The 22,819-nt window shown below is 40.0% G+C and overlaps 2 protein-coding genes across 6 annotated transcripts in view; one reads left to right on the forward strand and one right to left on the reverse strand.

The window, feature by feature from the left end:
* Window positions 1-12,244, reverse strand: part of akap9 (A-kinase anchoring protein 9) — a 64,893-nt gene extending 52,649 nt beyond the window's left edge. For all 4 annotated transcript variants that reach the window (XM_006787940.2, XM_006787939.2, XM_006787941.2 and 1 more), the window contains exons 1-2: window positions 12,013-12,244; window positions 2,349-2,621 (exon numbers count right to left, since the gene is read on the reverse strand). In XM_006787940.2, coding sequence (XP_006788003.2) covers window positions 2,349-2,621; window positions 12,013-12,060 — 321 coding nt within the window. In that variant the 5' untranslated portion in view covers window positions 12,061-12,244. The remainder of the gene's footprint in view (window positions 1-2,348; window positions 2,622-12,012) is intronic.
* A 7,746-nt stretch (window positions 12,245-19,990) lies between these two features.
* mterf1 (mitochondrial transcription termination factor 1) lies at window positions 19,991-22,692 on the forward strand. Of its 2 annotated transcripts, none has more exons than XM_087834991.1 (2): window positions 19,991-20,035; window positions 21,142-22,692. In XM_087834991.1, the coding sequence occupies exon 2, from the start codon at window positions 21,173-21,175 to the stop codon at window positions 22,334-22,336; it is 1,164 nt and encodes a 387-aa protein (XP_087691117.1). In that variant the 5' UTR covers window positions 19,991-20,035; window positions 21,142-21,172; the 3' UTR covers window positions 22,337-22,692. The 2 variants fall into 2 exon arrangements, with proteins under 2 accessions (XP_087691117.1, XP_006809985.2); XM_006809922.2 differs by lacking the exon at window positions 19,991-20,035 and adding an exon at window positions 20,976-21,020.
* Window positions 22,693-22,819: the final 127 nt, after the last annotated feature.

The raw sequence follows: 22,819 nt of genomic DNA on the forward strand, positions 1-22,819 counted from the left end.
GCTGTTGTGTTTCCAGGCAACCCTTCCTTTCCACCACAGGCCCCATGAGCAGTTAGTCTGGGATAAGGAAAAAAATGTGAGACAGAATTTAAAAAGAAAAAGAAAAAGAAAAACCAACCAAACCATTTTACTTTAAGCGACTCAATAATTTATCATCAAAAAAAACTCCCACAATCCCCTCAGTATCATTCAGTCTCTTAAAATTCATGTTTCATTTGTTGTTGATGTGTAGCAGCCCCCGTCCAGGCAGGAGTTAATTAGTTTATCTGGGTCTTTTGTAATGGAGAGAGATATTTATTGCTCCAAGGTAAAGAAATGTGGATGAAACACGGAGGCATTCAGCCAACCTTAAGGTCTGCTGAAAAGTGCTGCAAGGTCACAGGAACTGGTCGCACAGACCGTCACATCTCAATCTGTTTAAAAGGCAATTGTCTGTTTCCATGGCAACCCTGTATTTTGTGGGCATGTACTGCATGAAATGTGCAGAGGGTTCAGGGAAAGAGTGGCTGTTAAAAGAAACTGAGAGGGCTCGAATGAAAAAGAAAAAAGAAAAAAACGTTTAAGAACCCTCAGGTCCACATATTTTAAAAAGGTGCTTTAGATTGATTTTCTACCGAACGGTGGATGAATATTTATTTTTCAGGAGTGTTGAGACTCGATTTTAATAAAATATAGCAATTCAATGCAGAATGAAAGGTTATGTAAGCTTGTAAGGTTTACACCCAAAGAAAATCAGGCTTGGAAGTGTGCAAAAATATTTTATTTATTTGAATATGAAATTAACTATTTAGAAAGCATGGCATGCTTGATGAAATTATCTGTCAGTAACCTAAGTAACTAAGATATCGTAAAAATGTCAGACACCGTCAAAAACGGCTTTAAAACAGCACTAACACTGAAGAGGAACTGCAGTCATGCTCATACTGTGTCTATTCCATTAAAAAAATAAAATAAAATAATGGAAGCAATTTATCATCTACTTCCAGTTTTTAGTAAATATATTGATATTGGCGTACACACGCAGTTAATCACCAGAAAACTGATTTAAATCTGGCACAGTTGTTGGCGCCAGACAGTCTGGTCTGAGAATTTCAGAAAGACCACACTGGGTATCACTCCCATCAGCTGAGAACAGGAAACTGACGCTAAAATTGCTGCGAAATTTAGATTGTAAGGTCAGAATTTCACGTAAACAACAAGAAAGCATGGATCCAGTTCAGGTGGTATAATGGTGTGAGGGATCTTATCTTGTATCTCAACACCAAATGACCATCATGTAAACACCAAAGTCTACATGAGTATTCCTGCTGACTATGTCCATTCTTTTATGACTACAGTGGTCTTATATTAATTTAATATATGATTTTTAAAATGTTTAGAAATGTTTCAAATCCAAATCAGGTCAGAATATGTTACATATTAAGGTCAATGCAAAGATTTTCAAGCTGGACCTTTAGATCTGAGTTGGAGTCACAACAGAGCTGTCAGGACAGCAAGCCAGTCAAATGGCTGGGGCTTCAAACAGCCAGGCAAACTGGTAGGACAAAAATAAAGTCAAAACTTGAAGCAGCTCAATATGAACTTTTGGGCAGATAGACCACCTAAGCATGGTGAATCCTTTAAGTTAGAGGTTTATACTTGGTCATGGTCTTTGTTGAACGTCTCCATAATTAGATGCTTTGTAAGAACTAAAGAATCAGAATCAGTTCTGCCAAACAAATATTGTTGTAACTCTCCCTGCATTTATTAACTTTTTTTTTAAATCCTGAAATTACGAAATCAGCGCCCTGTGCTCTGGTTGTCATGACAGCTAAGGAGGGCTCATTAGGCTCAAGGGAGCAACGACCATCTCCCCGCCCCCTCCCCACACAGAGCTTTCATCATTACACTGCCTTTTCTGTGAGCTCTTACAAGTGCTTGTTATGAATAAAAAATTAAAGCCATTAAATGGTCTTTAAAATTTTCAGGAGTGTGTGAGTGCAGGAGGCGCACAAGGAGTGTACTTTCTGAGGAATAATAACATGTTTAAAAAAAAAAAAAAGACTAGACGAGCTGCTAATAGATTGTGCCAAAAAAATTGAATATTCCCCTGAAAGGCTTAATTTAGAGACTGTTTAGAAACTCTGATTATAAGTGTTGCTGAAGACACAGTTCAGGGCAACATTATCTCTTTATTCCACTAAATCAGAGCTAAATCACAAGTTTGATATCTGAAAGGAAATTAATACGCAACATTAGAATTGTACTCAGGATGTGGCAACTTAAAAATAATCCTCACTAGTCCTCACTGAGATCTTATGAGTATATTTGCGTGACAGTTGAGAAAAGGCAATAAAACTAGTATCTACCTCTATGTTGTACGTCTGGTCATGCCTGACAGTCTCTCCACTCCTGAGCGTCTTGGTGAAGGTAAACTCCGTGGTGTGTGGGTCTCTGTTTCTTTCTTGTGATCCATCTTGTCCTCCACCTGTGACCTCCTCTCCTCCCACAGACTGATTCAGTTCGACCTCCACCCCTCCCTGTGAATGCCCCTCCGAATCCTCGCCTGGCTTCTTTTTCTTCTTCTTTTTCTGTTTCTTCTGGGAGTCGGCGTGAGCTTTTCTCTGGCGGTACTCAGCCAACTGGGGGCATAGAAAAAGGAAAACGTTTAGTGTTAAACATAAAAACCTCTGCTTCAAGCTGGTCCTTGAAAATGAAAAAGAATTATCAAACAAAACAGCTATTTAAATGTTGGTGTAATTCAGGTTTAAAGTTGTAGCTTCCAGTCAGATCTTTGTTTATCTGACCCACATGTTCAAACATTACATCATAAACCACCTGCCTCACCGTAGCTATTAGCACCTCTAACTCAATGCTTCTGAAAATTTAAATGATGTATGAACCTACTCTGAGCCGACACAGTTTAGTGAAACTCAAGCGAAACATTTGTTTGCCCCAAACGCGCGATCTTGTTTCTCTGAGTGAATCCTCCCTCCCCGTCTCCATATGACTCGGCACATGCCTCTTGCTGTGCCAGGTGCTAATCCTGACTGAAGGGATTTTTAAACTATGTCAATGATTACTGTGAACAGCCAGCAACATGTTACGCTGTCTTCACAACTATTTCCATTTATTTATCTGAAACAAACTCACGGCCCTGGGTTCCTGAAAAGTGACTTTAAATCCATTTCTAAATCAATATGAGTGCAAACGCCTATCGCCACATTGATCTGTTTAATAAGATGAAACATGCGTGCTAAATGTTCCTATCCTCTAATCTTTCTAAGCATCGTGCTGATCGGCCTCTCCTGGTCACTATCCTATCACTCCACAGAGAAACAAGAGCCTTAAACTACAAACTTCTTAAATGTGTCTTATTTAAACAAAACATTTTGTAATGACTTAAAAAATGTCAATAAAATACGTTATTGACATTTTACATTAAATCAATTAATTCACACATTTCAGAATCACATCTGCTAGGAAATTTTTTAAACTGTAAAATACTTTGTGAACAATTTCTGTAACAAACCTACAAATTAAATAATCCGAGCAGATATTTTTGGGATTTTGCTTGCACTACAACAACACTTACTGTTTGCACACAATCTTTATTTCTCACTTACAAATAAAAATATATTCTGCTTGATCATGTAAATATGATCCTAATTAAACAGCCTGAACAGTTGATACTGCTGAAATTTATTATGCAGGTGACGGCAAAAAAGTTGCAGAGTGAGCAAAGCAGGGGGTACACCAGCAACAGTACACCAGCAGCAGTACACCACTGCTGACGTACAGACAGGCTGCTCACCTGAGAAATGCCCTGCACCTTACAACAGATGTCACAGCTGTGAGCAACATGCTCTTCCAGATGGTCAAAGTGACTTGGATTAAAAAAAGAAGAAGAAAAAAGCAGGGCTTCACTTTGAGTAATCAACACATGTTGACAGGTTACAATGAAGAAAATAATGAAATGTTAAAAATGACCTAGATTCTACATCAGCCTTACAAAGCAGGGCTACTCTGTGACTTATGTAATTATTTTGGTCATTATTGAAATCATGAGAATTACTCATAGGCTTTGGGAAAATAGTAGATGTTTAAAATATTTAGAGGGAAAAGAAACTTTGATATCTTTGAAGTTTTAGTGAGTAAAGGAAAGACAAAACAAGAGAATTTAAATAAAAATTACGTTAGTTGCATTGAAATATCACAGGTCACTGGTGAGAGATTATGTTGGCATTTATTGTTTGGGGGTCTTTTGTTTTCCTTTTAGGACTTTTAGGAGAGGGTCAGTTAGGTCAATATTTGCAAATGTAGATCACAAATCTAAATCCACATAAAGAGACACTAAGGACAATTTTTTTGTCACAGATGCTGATTAAACAGATGCAGATCCTGACTACAAATCCGGTTGATGTTTGCAACAACTGTTACATAGATTGTTATGAAAAGTTGATCTAAAAGCATTTTTCCATGCAAACATGGAGAGAACATGCAACTCCACACAGAAAGACTCTGGCCTGATGGTGGAATTGAACTCAAGACTTTCTTGCTGTGAGTGGTAACCACTGTGCCACCGTGCTGCTCCCACAGTTCAAAGGCATGCAGTTAGTGGGGTCTGGTGATTTCTAAATTGCCAATAGGTTTGAATGTGAGTGTAAATGGTTGCCTGTCTATCTGTGTTAACCCAGCGACAGCTTGGCGACCTGTCCAGGGTGTACCCCGCCTCTCGACCTATAGTAGGATAGTCTCCAGCTTCCCCACAACCCAGATAATGATAAGCAGAAGAAAACAGATGGATGGATGTATGAAAAACAAAGTAGTAAAAAAGAAAAAAAAAAGATGAAAGGTTAAACAGATAAATAGTAATAATTCTTATAAAAAGAAATGCTCCTTTCACAGAAGCCATGTGTGTAGATGTAGGATTAAAAGCAAACAAAGTTAATAACATAATATAACAAAGGGACATAAAATGTAATGTACTGAGGGTGTTCGTCCATTAGTCTCTCTGTAATCCTGCACGCAAGCGCATGTGCACGAATGGTGAAGCACACTTTAGAGTACAGTACAGTCGACCGCTCAGCCTTAGACCTGCATCAGCGGTTTTATGCACCCCACTCCTGTAGCAGCAGCTTAAAGTTGGCATGTAAGTGGGCACTTTGTGACTGCTCATTTGGTGATACTGCACAAAAGGTCAGAGGCTGACACAGAGCCGAGAGTGGGTGTTGTCTTCATGTTCCCCACCTACAATAAATAGCTTAAAAGCTCAAAAGGCTCATGACCTCTGCCTCTGCACCTCCAGGCATGACCCACATCTTGTCCAAGTATACCCGCAAGCTTTAAATACCAGAGGACACAGAATGAAATATGAATGAATGCCACTCATACAGTATGGAAGCTATCCTACTTCAGAGAAACAAGGTGATTTCTGCTGGCAGGTCTGCTGTACATGAGCACCATCACTCATGAGTCCAGGGAACCACCGGCCTTTCACTGAGCTCATAGCAAGCTGCCCTATTTGGCTGAGTAGAGCAGAGCAATAGCTGAGCATATGGAGAAGTGAAGCCTGCGTCGCTCTAATACCATCTGGGAAAGCAGAAATTACGTAGGTGTATCACCATCTGCTGTCAGAAAACATTTACACAGGCACGTTTGTTTTAATATATATCTGATAGTAAATAGTGGATAATGGCAGGTTCAGTTGTTTGTTTGTTTTTGCAAGGCGGCATTTTTAAAGCTATTCTTTGTTCTTGGACTCTTGGACTACTTTAGTAAAGTAGCTTTGTATGATTTATCAATGATAAACACAGCATAATAAAGCTTAATTACCACCTTTTTGACAACTTCCACCAAAAGTGTAAAAGTCAAAGCTGGTTTAAAGTCCTGGATTGGGTCTGCTTTTATCTTCGGAACTGCTTTAACTCTTTACACACAGATTAAACAAGGTGTTCGAAACTTTTCTCAGAGATTTTAGTCCACATTGACATGATGGCATCACACCGTTTTTGCGGAATTTCAAACATTCAAAAGATGCTTGAACAGATTGATATCTGGTGACTGTTGATACCAATTGAGTACAGTAAGAATTTGAGATTTGTGACATGGAAGATTCACTTTGACCATAAAGAGATGGACATGGTGACCAACAATACTTAGGAAGGCTGCCACATTTAAACATTGCTCAGTTGGTATTAAGAGGCGCAAACTGTGCCAAGAAAATATCCCCCACACTATTACAGCAACACCACCACACCAAGCAGCATGGATCCATGCTTTCATGTTGTTTATGCCAAATTCTGGTCCTGGCACATTACAGCAGAAACTGATACTAATAAAGTGGCTGCAGAGTGTATTTCTCAGGGATGCCTAGTAAAGTGGTACATCAGTATATAACTGAAAAGCCTTGCAAAGTTCACAGCTGACAAATCCTAATAACTGTTTAGCTTCTCTTAACTGATGCTGTATAAAAGTCATTGGTTTCTCAGACACTGAAAGCTCCAGCTCTATAATGACTGCACACAAATGTTTGACTTATTGTCACCAAGTGAAAAATTAGCTTAGTTAATGTGATGCTTACATATGACTAATACAATAACAGTGTGTCAGACTTAAATACCTAAATGGACTTCTATGGTTTCAGGTCAGTCAGACACACAGCTAAAAGAATTCACAACATCCCTAAAAAAAACAGCACTCCACTGTACCCCAGAGAGGAAGCTCACAGCTCCCCATGTCATGTGCCAGTGAGAGAGCCAGCAGCACAGTGTGAGTCAACACTGTGCTACTTCAGGGCGTAAATCCTCTGCACACATTCGTAGCTACTGCTAAGCTGAATGCACACATTTGACTTCAGGTTGAAATAAAACCTAACAGTAACTGAACCACCTCTGCGTCACCTGGTTTATCACCCCTTATCCAGCTGGTGCTACATCTGTGAAACGTTAAAGGGGTTTTAAACACAGCAGTGCAATGGCCACAACACATGTAACACACAGGACATGACACAGGTTGAAAACTGTACTCAGGTCTCTTCCAGGACTGCTTTAAGCAGTGTCCTTTCAGCGGTTTATCCTGTGACAACACGTGTACCTACTGTATTGTCAGTGAACAGTTTGCTAACCATGGTAACAAGAGCGAATCAAAGGCACAGTATGAGGCAATTCAATGCCAGCGGCAACATACACGCCTCCTCCTGCTCACTTTCAAAGGACTTAGCTTGTTTTCCCTTTTGAAACACTGTTGGTCCAGAAATACAGCAGAAAATAAAAAATGTGACAGTCTGTCAATTTAATTTGCAGGTATTATTTATCAGCTATGCATTATTTTAATAGCTCTACATGTCTTTACCTTTTAAAAACAAGAGTTAGGCCAGAATACTGAGGTATCCTTCAGCTCTTCTAACGAATACCCCAGAAACAGCTCAGTGCAGAAAGCAACACAGAAATGCTATAAGCAAACACCAAAACTCAAACAAGATAAATCAGAGACCAGTGGAGTGCACACGATTATTTTACTGGTAAAGCTGAAAAATAATAATCAAATCTTTTCACCCTGAACTGGTGCTTCTTCACTCTCAGCAGCTCAAAGTATATGCTGGATCAGCTGGAATGTATGATGGCATGCAGGATAATATCCTGAAGCATTATTGCATGTCATGTCTTTACCCTCACTAAATCTCAAATTCACTATACCGCACGTTCTAAAGTGTCATTTATAAATGTGTTTTTTCTGCAGTTTTATTAATTTGTAGTAGAATTTTTATACATAAAATATTTTTTCTTCATCAAATTGCTTTTATTGTCATTCTGCAAATACAATTAGAGAGGGACACATGAGACACTGACAGGAAAATACAAACTTTGACACTTTTGGCATGTTGTTTGACCCTGTGAATCCAGTCTGGCGCCTTTCTGTGTGGAGTTTATGTTTTCCCTTTGCTTGTGCGGGCTCTATCAGGCTTCCTACTACAGTTCAAAGTCATGCATGGGGTTAGGTTAACTGGCCAAAGGTGTGAATGTGAGAGTGAATGGTTTCCTGTCTCTGTGTTAGTCCAACAACAGACTGGCAACCTATCCAGTGTGTACCCTTCCCATCCCCCAACAGCGGCTGAGATGAGCCCCAGTGGCCCCCTATGACCCTGAAATGGATAAGTGTAAGAAAACAGATAAATGAATGAATGAGTGGATGTGCAACCAACAATCTGAAGCAACTGTGTGATGCTATCACATCAATATGTAATATAATCTCTCTGCCATCAAGAATTAAGACAATAAATACATTAGTTATTCATTGTTGTGCCACAAACAGCCCACTTTAATCTTACGTGGAAGTACCATTGAAACTCCCCATTTTTATACATTTAATCAATAACATATCTTAATATAAGAAAAAGAACTGACATTTTAATAGCACCTCTAGGTTTTTATATATAAATGCAATCCATTATTATATATCATAAAGAAACACCTCTGTAGTAAATGAAAGAAATCTGTCAGCATGAGTCTTTGGGCTTAACTTGTAAGAAGTAAAATGTGTAAAATACAGAAATCTATAATTTAATTACTTTGGTGTAATATAAATGGCCACGGGGGAGGTCTTTATCAGTAGGAAAAGCTGTAAAACTTGTGAAAACACAGTTAAAAGTCCAAAATGCATTTCTATTTTTGAAAGCTGTCCAATGGGCCAGAATGTAGTCTACTTCTGGCCAATTCTGGCCCCCGAGCCGTATGTTTGGCACACCTGTTATAGTGTTTTTATAGAAGATGCTCATTGCATCAAGCAAGATGAAATCCCCTCAGAAAGTGTCTAAAAGCCACAATGAAAATTTAAATTAGTCATCATCCAGGCTGTTGCCAATTTAACCTGTGCAGCTGCTACACCATCATCTTCAATTAATCACCTGACAATCCCTTCTGAAGCAGTGCAGCCTGACACAATACGAGTTTTCAAAGCATTTAGTATTTTGTCAAGCATTAGAAACACTAAATACTGCACCCTAAAAATCAAACTTTCCAGTACAAGCTTAGGAAAATAATAAGATAAAGTAAAGGTGATCATACTCCATTCATAACACAGGGCAATGCAGGGCATCCCTGTGATTAGTCGCCTGAAGGATTAACTATTCAGGCCTCAGTTAAGTAGCTCAACTTGTATCTTTGCTGTCGTCAAAACCTGCAACACTCCCTGGCATGGATGGTGGTGACACTGAGCTTTAAGGCCATTTGAATGCTGAGAAATTAAAATGATCCTTTACACGTAGTTCAGCATGTTGTCTCTCCAGGGCTGAAAAAACACATTCTATAAATCTTTTAAAAAATATCTGATGCATAAAATGTTTTAAGATAATATTATTGCTTTTTGATTTGTGGATAATCATCAGTATTCATCTGTCAAAAGTACAAACACAAATCAGTGATTCTTCCTTCTGCAGAAAGAGCCTGAGGTTGCACAGCTGCACAGTTGAGACATATCGGAGAAGCAGGCAAACAAATACACATAGAATCCTTTTGAATTATGAGCATCCCCTGAGCCAAATTATTCCCTGATGTTTCATTAAAAATCAGCTCTGTTCAACGTACTACTGATCCCAACGACCAGGGTGACAAACAACTCGAAGAAGGTACTTTCATTCAGTGGAAACGCACACCTCTGTAAGCATAAAAAAGGAGATATAATAAGCTTCAATCTTAATTGGAGGGAAACAAATAAGGAAACTCTTCATCTGACAGATATATACAGACAGATAATTTACCCACAACTACAAAGTGACATGAGAGGTGACGTTTGGATCTGAAATTTGGGAGGGATTTACAGAAAGTAAGTGTAGGAACAGGTGCCATATCTGAGTTCATGAGTTTTTTTGACCCAACAGAAAATCTTACACCACCCTGAGTACATTAGTGCAGTCAGCGCAGTGTTTTTCATACAGGGAGCCTAAGAAGATGCTACTCATGTAACTGAAGAACTGAGTGAAAGTCTTGAATGAATAAAACCAGAATGCCAGTAACACGCTTGTCAGTGTGCTCCATTTTGTAGGAAAACATGAACAAAGCATCTGCGCACAACAGCCTGAAACAAAAGCCTGGCAACACCAGCCCACAATATTCACTTTGCTTATTGTCTGGTATGACTCAATAGGCACTCGGCTGCTACGAGCTACACAATAGATGACAGACAGTTTACCTTTCACTCAGATATCAACATCAACTTTTCCTTCACCTGATTTCAGAAATGCACCATCTTTTTCAGGAGGCAGGAAATACATGAAAAAAATAATATTTTTTCATAAATTGAGGAAGCCAGAAGACGATGTAAACACTCCCCACAGCTTATAGACTGACTCAGCCCTGGAAGTCCCTGTTAAACATTATGTCATGAGGTTTCTTCACTGCATGAAGACATTGTGATTCGGCATTGTGTGAAAGAAAACAGCCTGCACCACAGAGGGGCCTTTTTATAAACCAAAATACCAAAGTCATAACCCGGGAGACGGTCTCCCCTGCGGTGCAAAAACCAGAGAGCTCAAGCAATTTAAAAACCAGCATGCTGAATGTTTCTCTTCAGCATCTGGATGGAAAGAGGCTGGATTTCCCTTTATGAGACTGCCTGATTTAAGCAGTTTTGACACTTTCTGACTGGACAATTTAGTTTGTAGAGACTCAATCTCATTAGGGCCCTCCTGGAGTAAAAGAAAAGACGTAATCAAGCCTAAGGATCCTATTTCCCACACTAGAAGGAAAATACAAAAATAAATAGATATATAAACACATGACCTATGTACAAAGATTGCAGATACAATCTCTTCACAAGATTTTGTGAGTTTGTGCTGCACGGTAATATTTTTAGAAATACACAAGTGCTTCACTTTATAAACATTTGGTCTCAATCTAATGGCTCAGAATGATGTTCCTGTCTTAAAATTTGCAACTTAAAATAACTCCAGTCAAATAAGTAACGACATTCATCCCAAAGCTTTCCCCAGCTTCAACGTCCATAACAACTGGCATACACCATGAAATCTAACACTGGACCCACATCTGAACCTTGAGAGCAGGATCATGAAAACTAAACAGGCAACACTGCAAATAAAGATTTTCCTTAAATATTATTAAGTTTGTTAAGAAGCCTCTGCATCAACTACAGTCTTATTTGTATATATGCTTTTGCATCCAGACAGCTGAGGAAAGAATGTATAAAAATGCAACATTCTGGGCTACAGTGCAACACTCAACTGTGCATACCCTTTATCTAATTGTCCACATACTTGCAGCATGACACTGGTGTATTCATGATATGAAAGAAGATGGTGGCTCACCACAGGCTGGTCTGGCCAGCTTGTAATTATGTTGCTAAGATCTCTTTGAAAACATCTTTTTTGATAATAAAAAAAAAAACATCCCCCGCAAGATGTTTGGGTTATACAGGCTATAAAAACAGATAACAGAGCTCCTGCAAGGTCATCCACAAGCACCACGGGCCAAAACTGAAAGAGCAGTGCGTACCGTGTCACTGTCGATTAATATAAACATTGATCCAGTTTGTGGATGCTATCGTTTCTAGAAGACAGCTAATAAAGCACAAGTTTGGCATGTGAGGCAATGCTGGTTCTAGCCAGTGGGGTTATGTCCTGTAAATCCTGTTACACCAGCCTGTCAGTCAGTGTCACTTCAGGTGGCGTTTATAAATCCCGGGTAGCAATGTGGCCTGCGCACACCTGCAAGTCGGTTTCGGGAAAGTAAAAGGAAACACTTTAGTAAGTGCAGACATGCAGCATGACAAAGGAGACTAGCAGCGGCCATGCTAACCACCCCAACCCCGCCCGCCCCATGCCCGGCTGTCAGAGCGAAGCAGGGCGCATGTTTGCGGAGCCCGACAGCTGATAGCGTAAAATGAAAGGGGGAGGGGGGCAAAAGCGTCTGACAGACCCCGGCCGCCAGAAAACAAGTTGTCGACAGCATTAAGTCGCTACTTCAGAGTAATGAGAGCAGTGTCAGTGAGTTGTGCTAGCACCAAAACTGAGAATCATACCTTTGCTTTGCCGGCCTCCAGCTTCTTTTGCCTCTCCTCGTCTTCCATTCCCGCAGTCCCTGTGGCTAAACAAACAGAGAAACTGCCTCATGCGAAGTATCCGCGAGAGAAATTTAAAAGCTAACCGCTAAATGTCCCTCTCTCTCTATGACTCGTGGCTCGCTCCCAGAGACTTCCACTGGCATTAACTAGCTGTCTCCTTGTTGGTAGTCCGCCGCCATGTTTTCCACGTAAACATGAGACCCAGTAATGATGACGTAGTGTAGGTGCCTTCACAGTCACGCCCACTGGCAGCCAAACGGTGGTGCGTTCACGCTCAGTCAGAAATACCGTCCAAAACATGATAGTCTTTTTTTTACCACTTCAAATTTCTATATTATTATACTATTATGTTATGTTGTTACTATTTCTGCTGTCATCTTAGCTATATCTCTCTTTAAAAAGACATGTTTATTGTTAGCGGGACTTTTACACCTGGATAAGTAAAAGATATATAAAAGTAACATTGTGGAAAAGTGACAGAAACTCCCAAATAGTGTCAGGAATGTTTGACAGATTATAGCCCATCAAGTCACTAACAGCAGGCAAATACAGGAAATCAAATTTTGGCAGGTGATCACTTTTTGGTATGACCACACAGTACTAGAAAACGTTTTTTAAATACTTTAATTCATTTATAAAAAATTAAAGTTAAAAATTACATTTCGATATATGTGTGTATATATATTGTCATTAAAAAATTTTGTTGGCTGATGACCAGAATCTGTTATTTATTGCAAACCTCCACCTACTGAAAAATGAAATTTTTTTCTTACACAAGTTCTCGCATGGTTGCTGAACTTTCTCACAGAAACTTGTTTTCAGGTGAGGTGGGAATACCAAATTCAACTTCCAGCTAATTAATTTGAAAAAAATATTTCACTGTCAAGCTCTGATTCTGACTTTGAGTAAAAGAAGCAATGACATGACAATTCATTCAGCACAGTTTTAGTATATATCTAAACAACAAAAACAAAATAATAATTAAAGTAAAAGTATAACCCTGTATCCAAAAACAGTGGATAGATTTACTCTAGCTAATTTTAACCACTGTGTATCCTGTTCTCGGGCATGCCCCGCTAATGCCTTTAGACCAGAGTACTGTAAAGCTTAATGATACCCAGTGGATGAGAGCATATTAAGTATTTCTATGTACAGCTACATTCTGCTTCTACTTTACCATATTTTCTTTGCAACTACTGTATTTTGCACTCATACGGTGATACACAAATCAGCGAATCAGAAATTCTGAAAAGTGATATTCTATATAATACATACATTTACTTTAGACACTAAGTATATTATGATTTAATAACTTGTTCACCATGAAACCACATAAGCCTTTAATATAAATGTTACTTTTTAGTCCATTTTTTCACTTTGTGAAACAATTATCCAGCATATTCAAACCAGTTTCACTCCCTGCCACTTGAATGCCCCTGATCCTATTGGGTAGCTTTGAATCTGTCTTCTATAAATATATCTTGACTGATAAAATAACGGAGGCAAAGGCCAGATGCTATCAAAATAAAATACACGTCTCTCCATTTGTACCCACATAAGTATCTCATAAAAATGCATTTAGTTGGCGTCTACCATTGAGGGTGGTGATGAAACACTTCCTGACTGCTTTAAATCCAAACAAACCACATTTCTCCATAATTTATGATTCTCTTTTTTTCTCTCTCTTTGTGGTTTGAAAGAAATTTGTGAATTTGTAGAGCCATTACAGAAAAGAGGGCTGAATTTCTCATGATGCAAAATATTATTTAATGCAAAAATAATACATTTATCCATCCATCCATCCATCTTCATCCGCTTTATCCGGGGCCGGGTCGCGGGGGCAGCAGCCTAAGCAAAGAGGCCCAGACCTCCCTCTCCCCAGCCACCTCCTCCAGCTCATCCGGGGGAACACCAAGGCGTTCCCAGGCCAGCCGAGAGATATAATCTCTCCAGCGTGTCCTGGGTCTGCCCCGGGGCCTCCTCCCGGTGGGACATGCCTGGAACACCTCACCCAGGAGGCGCCCAGGGGGCATCCTTACCAGATGCCCAAACCACCTCAGCTGGCTCCTTTCGATGTGGAGCAGCAGCGGCTCTACTCTGAGCCCCTCCCGGATGGCCGAACTTCTCACCCTATCTTTGTCTTTTATCCTGTCTTCCTTCTCTCACCCCAACCGGTCGCAGCAGATGGCCGCCCCTCCCTGAGCCTGGTTCTGCCGGAGGTTTCTTCCTGTTAAAAGGGAGTTTTTCCTTCCCACTGTCGCCAAAGTGCTTGCTCATAGGGGGTCATATGATTGTTGGGCTTTTCTCTGTATCTATGAAGCGCCTTGAGGCGACATTTGTTGTGATTTGGCGCTATATAAATAAAATTGAATTGAATTGAATTGAATTGAATCTCTAAGGGAGATGCCAGCCACCCTTCGGAGGAAGCTCATTTCCGCCGCTTGTATCCGCGATCTCGTCCTTTCGGTCACTACCCACAGCTCGTGGCCATAGGTGAGGGTAGGGACGTAGATCGACCGGTAAATTGAGAGCTTCGCTTTTACACTCAGCTCCCTCTTCACCACGACGGACCGGTGCAGCGTCTGCATTACTGCAGCTGCAGCCCCAATCCGTCTGTCGATCTCCGGCTCCCTTCTCCCATCACTCGCGAACAAGACCCCGAGATACTTGAACTCCTCCACTTGGGGCAGGACCTCATCCCCGACCCGGAGTGGGCACTCCACCCTTTTCCAGCTGAGAACCATGGCCTCAGATTTGGAGGTGCTGATCCTCATTCCCGCTGCTTCACACTCGGCTGCGAACCGCTCCAGTGCGAGCTGGAGGCCCTCACCCGATGAAGCCAACAGAACCACATCATCCGCAAAGATCAGAGATGAGATCCTGAGGCCACCAAAGCGAAAGCCCTCCGCCACTTGGCTGCGCCTAGAAATCCTGTCCATAAAAATTATGAACAGAACCGGTGACAAAGGGCAGCCCTGGCGGAGCCCATCACCCACCGGGAACGAGTCCGACTTATTGCCGGTGTTGTGCCAAAAAGTGATTGCCTGCCAAAAACTGATTTCCAATGTTTCCGTGTATTTTTTTATGTGTAATATCTTTATGTATGTTGGTAAATAGACTTCGGTGAACAGCGTTTACAAAGGGGTTATATATAGAATTCAAAAATTATCTGTTTTTTCAAGTATCTTTACAGCTCTGTGTTATTGTACTTACATTATAACCAATCCGGTCCTTTATCCTCGTTTAAAATATTTTTACAGAACTATTGTCATATTTGCTGCCATTTCTGCTGTCCTCTTGGCCAGCTTACTCTGACAAAATACATTTTTATTGTTAATGAGATTTTTTTTAACTGCATAAATAAAGGTTATATAAAAGTCACTGCCAAAAACTGATTGCGGCTTCTACCTTGTTACACGAATGTTGTTTGTGGCTCAATATGACTTTATGTCATCTATGAGGGATGCATTTAACATATGTTTCACATATTATAGCCCAACAAGTTACTTATAGCAGTTTAAATACGAGCAATCAGTTTTTGGCAAATACCGGAAATCACTTTTTGGCAGACAATCACTTTTTGGCACAACACCGGCAATGCGAACCAAGCTCTTGCAACGGTTGTATAGGGATCGAATGGCCCGTAGCAATGGGCCAGACACCCCATACTCCCGCAACACCTCCCACAGGACACCCCGAGGGACACGGTCGAATGCCTTCTCCAAGTCCACAAAACACATGTAGACTGGTTGGGCAAACTCCCATGCACCCTCAAGTATCCTCGAGAGGATGAAGAGCTGGTCCAGTGTTCCGCGACCAGGACGAAAACCGCATTGTTCCTCCTGCATCAGAGGTTCGACTAGCGGACGAACTCTCCTTTCCAGCACCCTGGCATAGACTTTCCCGGGGAGGCTGAGGAGTGTGATCCATAATACATTTAGTGCTAATTATTATTAATCCCGTCACTATATTTGACTACAATCCCATAAATTTCCCTTCATTCTCTGCAGTCTGAAGTCTGCTTGTAAAGTCTGCTCAGTTTCTATGGTAACAGGCGAGGAGGAGAGGTTGCCAGAGCTGTCCCAGTTGAGAGTTTTCTTTTTTAAACACAGAATATTTTCATATCAAAGATGTTTGCTGCTAATAAAGGATCCAGCTGTCACCTCACATTCTGGCATGGCGTTTGAATGGGCTGCATCACCAAGAATGCTGCCATATGTTAAAGAGGAAGCACGTGAGCTGTCTCAGCTGAATGGTGCTGCAGGTAATATGAGAGACTGGCATCGGTTTCTAGGACAGATGGGGATGATTAAAATAAATGGACAGGCAATATTTTACTCACAGCCTCCATGTGGGATTGATCTTCAGTCTTAAAATAGTTTATATTTAATTAAAGTAGCGTATTCTTGGCAAACTAAAGGCCTTTTATCTTTCCTGTCATTTTATCCCAAATAAGTCAGCGATAATATAAACTTTGTGGCTTGATCGTTAGATGAACTCATCTTCTTTAAAGTTTTTATTTGATCACCAGTGAGCTAATAGGAGATGTGGGCAGTAATTCGTAGGGGTCTTTGCTGGGATTTTAGAAATCTGGAGATTATTTCTTACATGTTTGCTTAAACTCCATATTTCCTCAGGGCATGCCTCAAACTGCACATGTAAGACTAACAAATTTTAGCCAGTTTTATTATTATTATGTCATACTCTTTGATTATTTCATTACACTGTTACATATTATTTCAATTTCCCTGAGATTAAAGTCCAGGTGGACCAACATTTATTCCCTTTTTATTTGCAGGCCAGTCCAGTCTTAAACAAATATCCTACCTAAGCGTTTTGCCTCAGTTTCACTCGAAGATTTCTTGTTCTAACATCCAGGCTAAAATATTCCTGTAGAATTATAAAATATTAAACTTTTCCTTATACTTCCAGAAACATACCAGAAGTAGCAGCAGCAGCAGCAGCAGCAGCGGGAGAAGATGCTCTGTGTCTTCGGCTGACGGGGGCTGAACAGCTTATCGTCTGGCAGATTTTGAATTCCACCCATCTTCTTTTGGACATTCTCACCAGCCTGGTCTCACCTGTGAAAGCTTGCTGTTTGAGCACCAGCGTCTGCAGGAACTTTTGAAAGTCTCTGAATTATTGATTCACTCAGGGAGTATACAGTCTACAATTACCCAAGTGACTTTACCAAGACAAGCTCAACAAACTAACAGCATGCATGCTATATTTATAAGTCAGATGATGGTGAATAAAGGCTGTTAGAATTAAAATGATAGAAACATCTAGATACTGAAAAGTAAAATGAAACCACTCTGAACCATTTTTCTTATAACACTTTAAATACATATGGTGGAAAAAAAAAGAAAAGCAACCTTAACTAATCTAGATTACTATCACATCTAGTGCTACAGCTTTTTTAAAAAAAATAAAAAAATAAAAAAAGTGTATTTATAGCCCAGAAGTGTAATATAGTTTCACCTTCTGAGATCCTCATATAATTATTTTTTAAAAGGCTTTTCTTCATCCTTATACTTCATTCTGCTCAAAGTATTCTCAATTTTATTACACAAAGGAGACTTTATTGTGTTATACTTCATAAACCCAACATGTAAATATGAGGACATGGCTGCAAAAACAAGCCAAATCATGGCCTATCCACCACCGTGCTTGACAGTAGGTGGTGTGCTGACATGCTGTACTTGACTTTCACCAAACATGGTGTTGGGCATTATAGCCATAGATCACCACTTTGGTCTTTTTAGAGAGAAGAGGCTTTCTTCTGACAGTCCATCCAAACAAGCCATACTTGTTAGAGATTAGCAGCACTTGGCTGCCACTTGCCCACGTAATTCCTATGGAAACAGTAAGGGTATACTACCTCTTCAGTGTTGTAAGCGACTGATAAAGTCCTGTGAAAACTTCACGTGACTTTGTATTACCAAAACATGTATGATCTATTTCTATGTTTAAGAAATCTTGGCATCTTGTAAACTCTTATGAGGCCAAATAACTTTTATGGGGGGGCTAAAAAAATATATTTCACACTCCAGTAGGATTAGTTAAGTGCAACAAGAAAGCTGGAAGCTCAGCAACATGTGGGAATGTCTCTGTTTCAAATACAATAGCAGCTTAGATCAGATTGAACCACTCTTACCATTTATGGTGTCTTATAACCGCTCTTTATCGTCTGTCATAGAGTATAAGTAATTAAAAGACGGACATAAAGACCATAAGGGTCCCTAAAATACTTTGGATAGGTTTAAGAAAAATGCAGGTGTGCAAATGCAAATGTAACTGTGACCTGTGGAGGTGTGAGACGAATTTGAATCGAGACTCCAGTTGCCCAGCTGTTGCGATGGAGCTCACTTCAGTCTTAGAGCAGCAGAGCAATGTGTATTTGCATAATGACAATATCAGTGTCATGCATTAAAGTATGCATAAGTGGGGGGACTCATCAGTAAAGAGACGCACTGGGTCAGTATGTTTATCAGTGGTAGGCTGTGAACCATAACACATGGTAAATGTCCTCTTGTAGCTTGTACGAGAGCATCTGCTAGCTGAGACAGAATTAACTATTGATGCCTGTAACAACAGTCCAGTCCTCTATAATGCTGTGTTTTTATTATGTAATTAAAGCTTCCCAGGTTACTGAAAAATGTCATTGCTCTCTGAGAGCGTCACTAGTGACTGAGCACACTGTAATTTAGAATGTACAGTACGTGCAAAGCAGAAAAGCACTTATTCAGGGTCATCTCCATGGAGATGTCCTTCAAATTGTTTGTGAAAAATTCCAGTTTTTATCAAACTAAGAAAGGAAAAATTCTTGATGCACACAGACCATACATTTTTGAAGGTTAATTTTAATTAAACCATGTCTTTAAATTTGACTAATGGTAAGGAAATGACTCCAAATATAGAATACATTAATTTACACATCACTTATGTAGGATGTAGTGAATTAAAAACAATTACAAAAATTAATAAAATGTTTGAAAATTGATATTGAACAATATTAATAGAAATTAGGGGAAACTGGGCAAATGGCCTAAGTTTTTCTAAAATCCCGCCTACCGTCCTTACACCAACCATTCACAACATTAAGATGTCATCTGTCTAATATTGTGTGGATCGTCCTAAAAGCTCTGATGTTTTGGAGAATTAACATTGAACTACTGGGTATCCTGTGCTTTCTGGTCCTGTGGACTGTGAGGTGGGACACCTGTGGATCAGGTTCAGGTGGGAATGTGTGTCATTTGGAGGTCTGATTAAATCCTTAGACACCTAAGTTTATCAAATTATGCACAGTTTCTGAGGTGAGCCAAGCTGGTGGAATCTGATGCCAGTGAAAGGCTCTGTTGTCATTTGAGTGTGCTTGTTCTGCAACAGTAAGCAGATGTTTGGTACATGTCAATGTAAGATCCACACCAATGCCAAGATTTCCTAGCAGAATATGGCACTGTAACGTTATTCACTTCACCTGTCATTGGTTTATATGTTCTATTCTTTCAAATATAAGATCTTTGCTTCCATCTAGTGGTTATAAATCAGTATATAGGCAATGGCTTTACAGATTTCAGAGGAAATGTGCAGAAATGACGAGGAACAAGTGAGAAGTCTCTGATTTAAACACGCAGAAAAACACTAACAGAAAAAAATTAATCACTGTCAGCAGAAATATGAGGCTGAAAAGGCAATGGCTGGAAAACCTATTTAAAAATAAATTTTAACGGAGTGTTAGCAATATAGCCAAAAGCAAAAAAAAAAGAACGAAAAAAAAGAAACTTACATTGTATTAGATTATCTGAGAAAAAACGTGTTTCAGATGTGAGCTGGTGTTTGGTACAAACTCCACCATACCAGTTGTGTCGCTATCGTATTATTTTGTCGTTTAACCTACAGCCAATAAATATAACGAAGAAAAATCTCGCGAGAGTTCTTGGAGTTCACGTTACCGGCATGGAAGAAACGTTGGCTTTTGGTATGTTTTTAATACTTTTTAAAGCAGACTGGTACGTAAAGGGCTATTACTGATAATATATTGTACACCGCTAAACAGAAACGACTGTGTGCTTTGGTTGGACTCTTCAGTTAGTTATTCCCGGGCGAATAAATAAAAGCTCCCCTTTGTATTACTAACATAAATAACTTTGCCAAAGTAACGTACGCATTATGTAGTAAATAACTAGTAAATGGCCAGTATTAAGCAATTCACAACTAAGTTTAAGAATACTTGTTTGGAAAGTTTCTGTCACTGGTGTAAGCTTGGAGCGGTTACTGAAACTAAAGTAGCGGTGTGTCAGCAAATCAGATTAGCAAAGAAAAAGATTAATATACCAATGTCTTAATGGTTTCACTAAAGATTCATATATTTGTAAAATCACATATCCAAAAGTAAAACAATCATATCTTACTAATTGCATATGATAATAGATGTGCTCACCAGTTACCTGTCTGCATCTTTTTTGGCCAAGTGGCTTTTCTTTTTGTTTCTTGTCTTTTCTTTAATTATATTAAAGGCTTTTTTTATATTTAGCAAAAGTGCTGTGAAAAAAACTCAAGTACACCCTTATTACTTCCATAGGAATTAAGAGGGTTAGTAGTAGCTAGGTGCTGCTTATCAAATGCATGATTGCATGAGTTTTTGGCAATTTGCTGGTCCGGAGCATTCAGGTGTGTGTTAACACAATGCCGCAATTTTTCCAGGATCTCTCTGAAAGCTAAAGCTTGGCCCGAACTGGGTCATGCTGCAGGACAATGATTTCAAGTATAGCAGCAGCATCTACAACAGAATGTCTGAAAAAGAAAAGAATCAAGGGGCTGTGCTGGCCCAGTTAAAGCCCAGACATTGGCCTGACTGAAGTGCTTGGGGGGGACCTCCACCACCTCCAAAATTCCTCTACAATGAAGTGAGAGACTGATAAAGTCACACAGAAAACAGTCACTCCAACTTACGGATTATAAAGGTGGTTCTACAGCTGTTAACCAGTGGGGTTTAATTTGTTTTTCACAGGACTGCAACTGTGAAAACTGTCTTTTCACATGACTGTATATTAACATGTCTGTTTTTTCTTGTCTGAATTGCAGTGATGTTTCAGTGTGGCCCTCCTCAATAAAAATGGCAGGAGTTCCTGGAGTGAGAGCCCTCTTCACTGTGCAGCGATTGGTGACATTGCAGCACAGCTTTTTTGGCTTCACTCCAATACATTTTGCGTCAGCCTGCTTCCCCAGAAGGCTTTACAGTACTTCGACAGGAAGTACTGAAACAAAGCCGCCGGTAAACCCGGAGAATGAATCTCTGCTCGAGAACTTGAACCTCATGGGAGTTGACGTGAGGATGGCACGCCAGCGTCAGCCTGGGGTGCTTCGTAGAATCTTCACTAATGAGCACGGCCTCGCTCAGTTCCTGCAAGGAAAAGGTGCCAGCCGCAAAGTCATTGCTGGCATAATATCCCGTTATCCCCGAGCCATCACTCGCTCCATTGAACACTTGGAACAACGCTGGCAGCTGTGGAGAAACATCTTCCAGACAGACGCAGAAATCATAAGCATCCTGGATCGCTCACCTGAGTCGTTTTTCCGCTCCAGTGATAACGACAACTTGGAAAAGAACATAAATTATCTGGTCTCACTGGGACTAAATGCCAAAGACCTCCACCGGCTGCTGACCACAGCACCGCGGACATTCTCCAACAGCTTAGAGCTCAACAAGCAAATGGTGGAGTTTCTGGAAGATATCTGCACAGAGCTCGGTGGAAGTAACCCAGAGCAGTTTGCAAAAATGGTCATAACAAGAAATCTTTACATTCTAATCAGAAGCACTAAGAGAGTCAAGACAAACATCGACAACCTGAAAGCATCACTTAAGTTGAGTGATTCAGAACTGCTGGCTCTTCTTCAAGGCCACGGGGCAGAAATTCTGGACCTTTCCAACGAGTACCTGAAAAAGAATTTCAACAGCCTGGAGCAGAAGATGACCGTACTTGGCTGTCGGAAAGCTGATGTTAAAAAACTGATCATCAACTATCCGATGATTCTCTACATTGGGCCTGACACTCTGAGCTCTAAACTAGACTGTCTTTTAAAAGGAGGAATAACAATGAAGCAGATACTGGAAAAGCCCAAAGTTTTGGACTACAGCACACAAAACATTACAGGGCGACTAGAGGAACTGAGAAGGGTGGGCTATGACTTCCAGAAGAATGGCATCAACATCCTCGATTCAAGTCGAAAGCGGTTTGCCGCAAAAATAGAAAAACTTTCTGCCTCACCAGAAGAATGAGTGTAGCTTGCTGCCTGTCAGACAGTGTTGGCTGATACCTTTTCATCTTTTTGACTTAAGAATAATCAGGTTTCATGTTCAGAGATAGTATGATTGAACTCTTTTAATATCCCAAACTTAATTTCAGTATTGAAATCTAAACATTGTGCCTGTGATATTCTTCTAGTCTCACAGAAGTAATTAAAGCAGTAAAAATAATAAGTTGAAGGTCTGGGGACATGGAATTACATTTGAAGCTAATGAGTAAAAGAAAATTGTCAGTGGATTACCCATTATGTAATGTTTCAGCTCAAATACCAGGTGTTTTAATCCATCAATACATAAATATGCTGTCTTGAAATAAAAAAAAAATGCAAATGGTGAAATACATTTGACTGAATGTTTCATTCACAGGTAAAGTTATGGAATGACTTATGTGATGTTTGTTTTTAAGCACTGAAGAAGATTTTTGGGCCATTTTAAAACCAACACATGGTAAGTCAT

Source organism: Neolamprologus brichardi, chromosome 22, assembly GCF_056152115.1.
Source record: "Neolamprologus brichardi isolate AB-2024 chromosome 22, ASM5615211v1, whole genome shotgun sequence".
Classification (NCBI taxonomy): Eukaryota; Metazoa; Chordata; class Actinopteri; order Cichliformes; family Cichlidae; genus Neolamprologus; species Neolamprologus brichardi.

Coding starts and splice junctions, on each gene's coding strand:
- mterf1 (XM_087834991.1), top strand. CDS start 21,173: ATGGCAGGAGTTCCTGGAGTGAGAGCCCTCTTCACTGTGCAGCGATTG.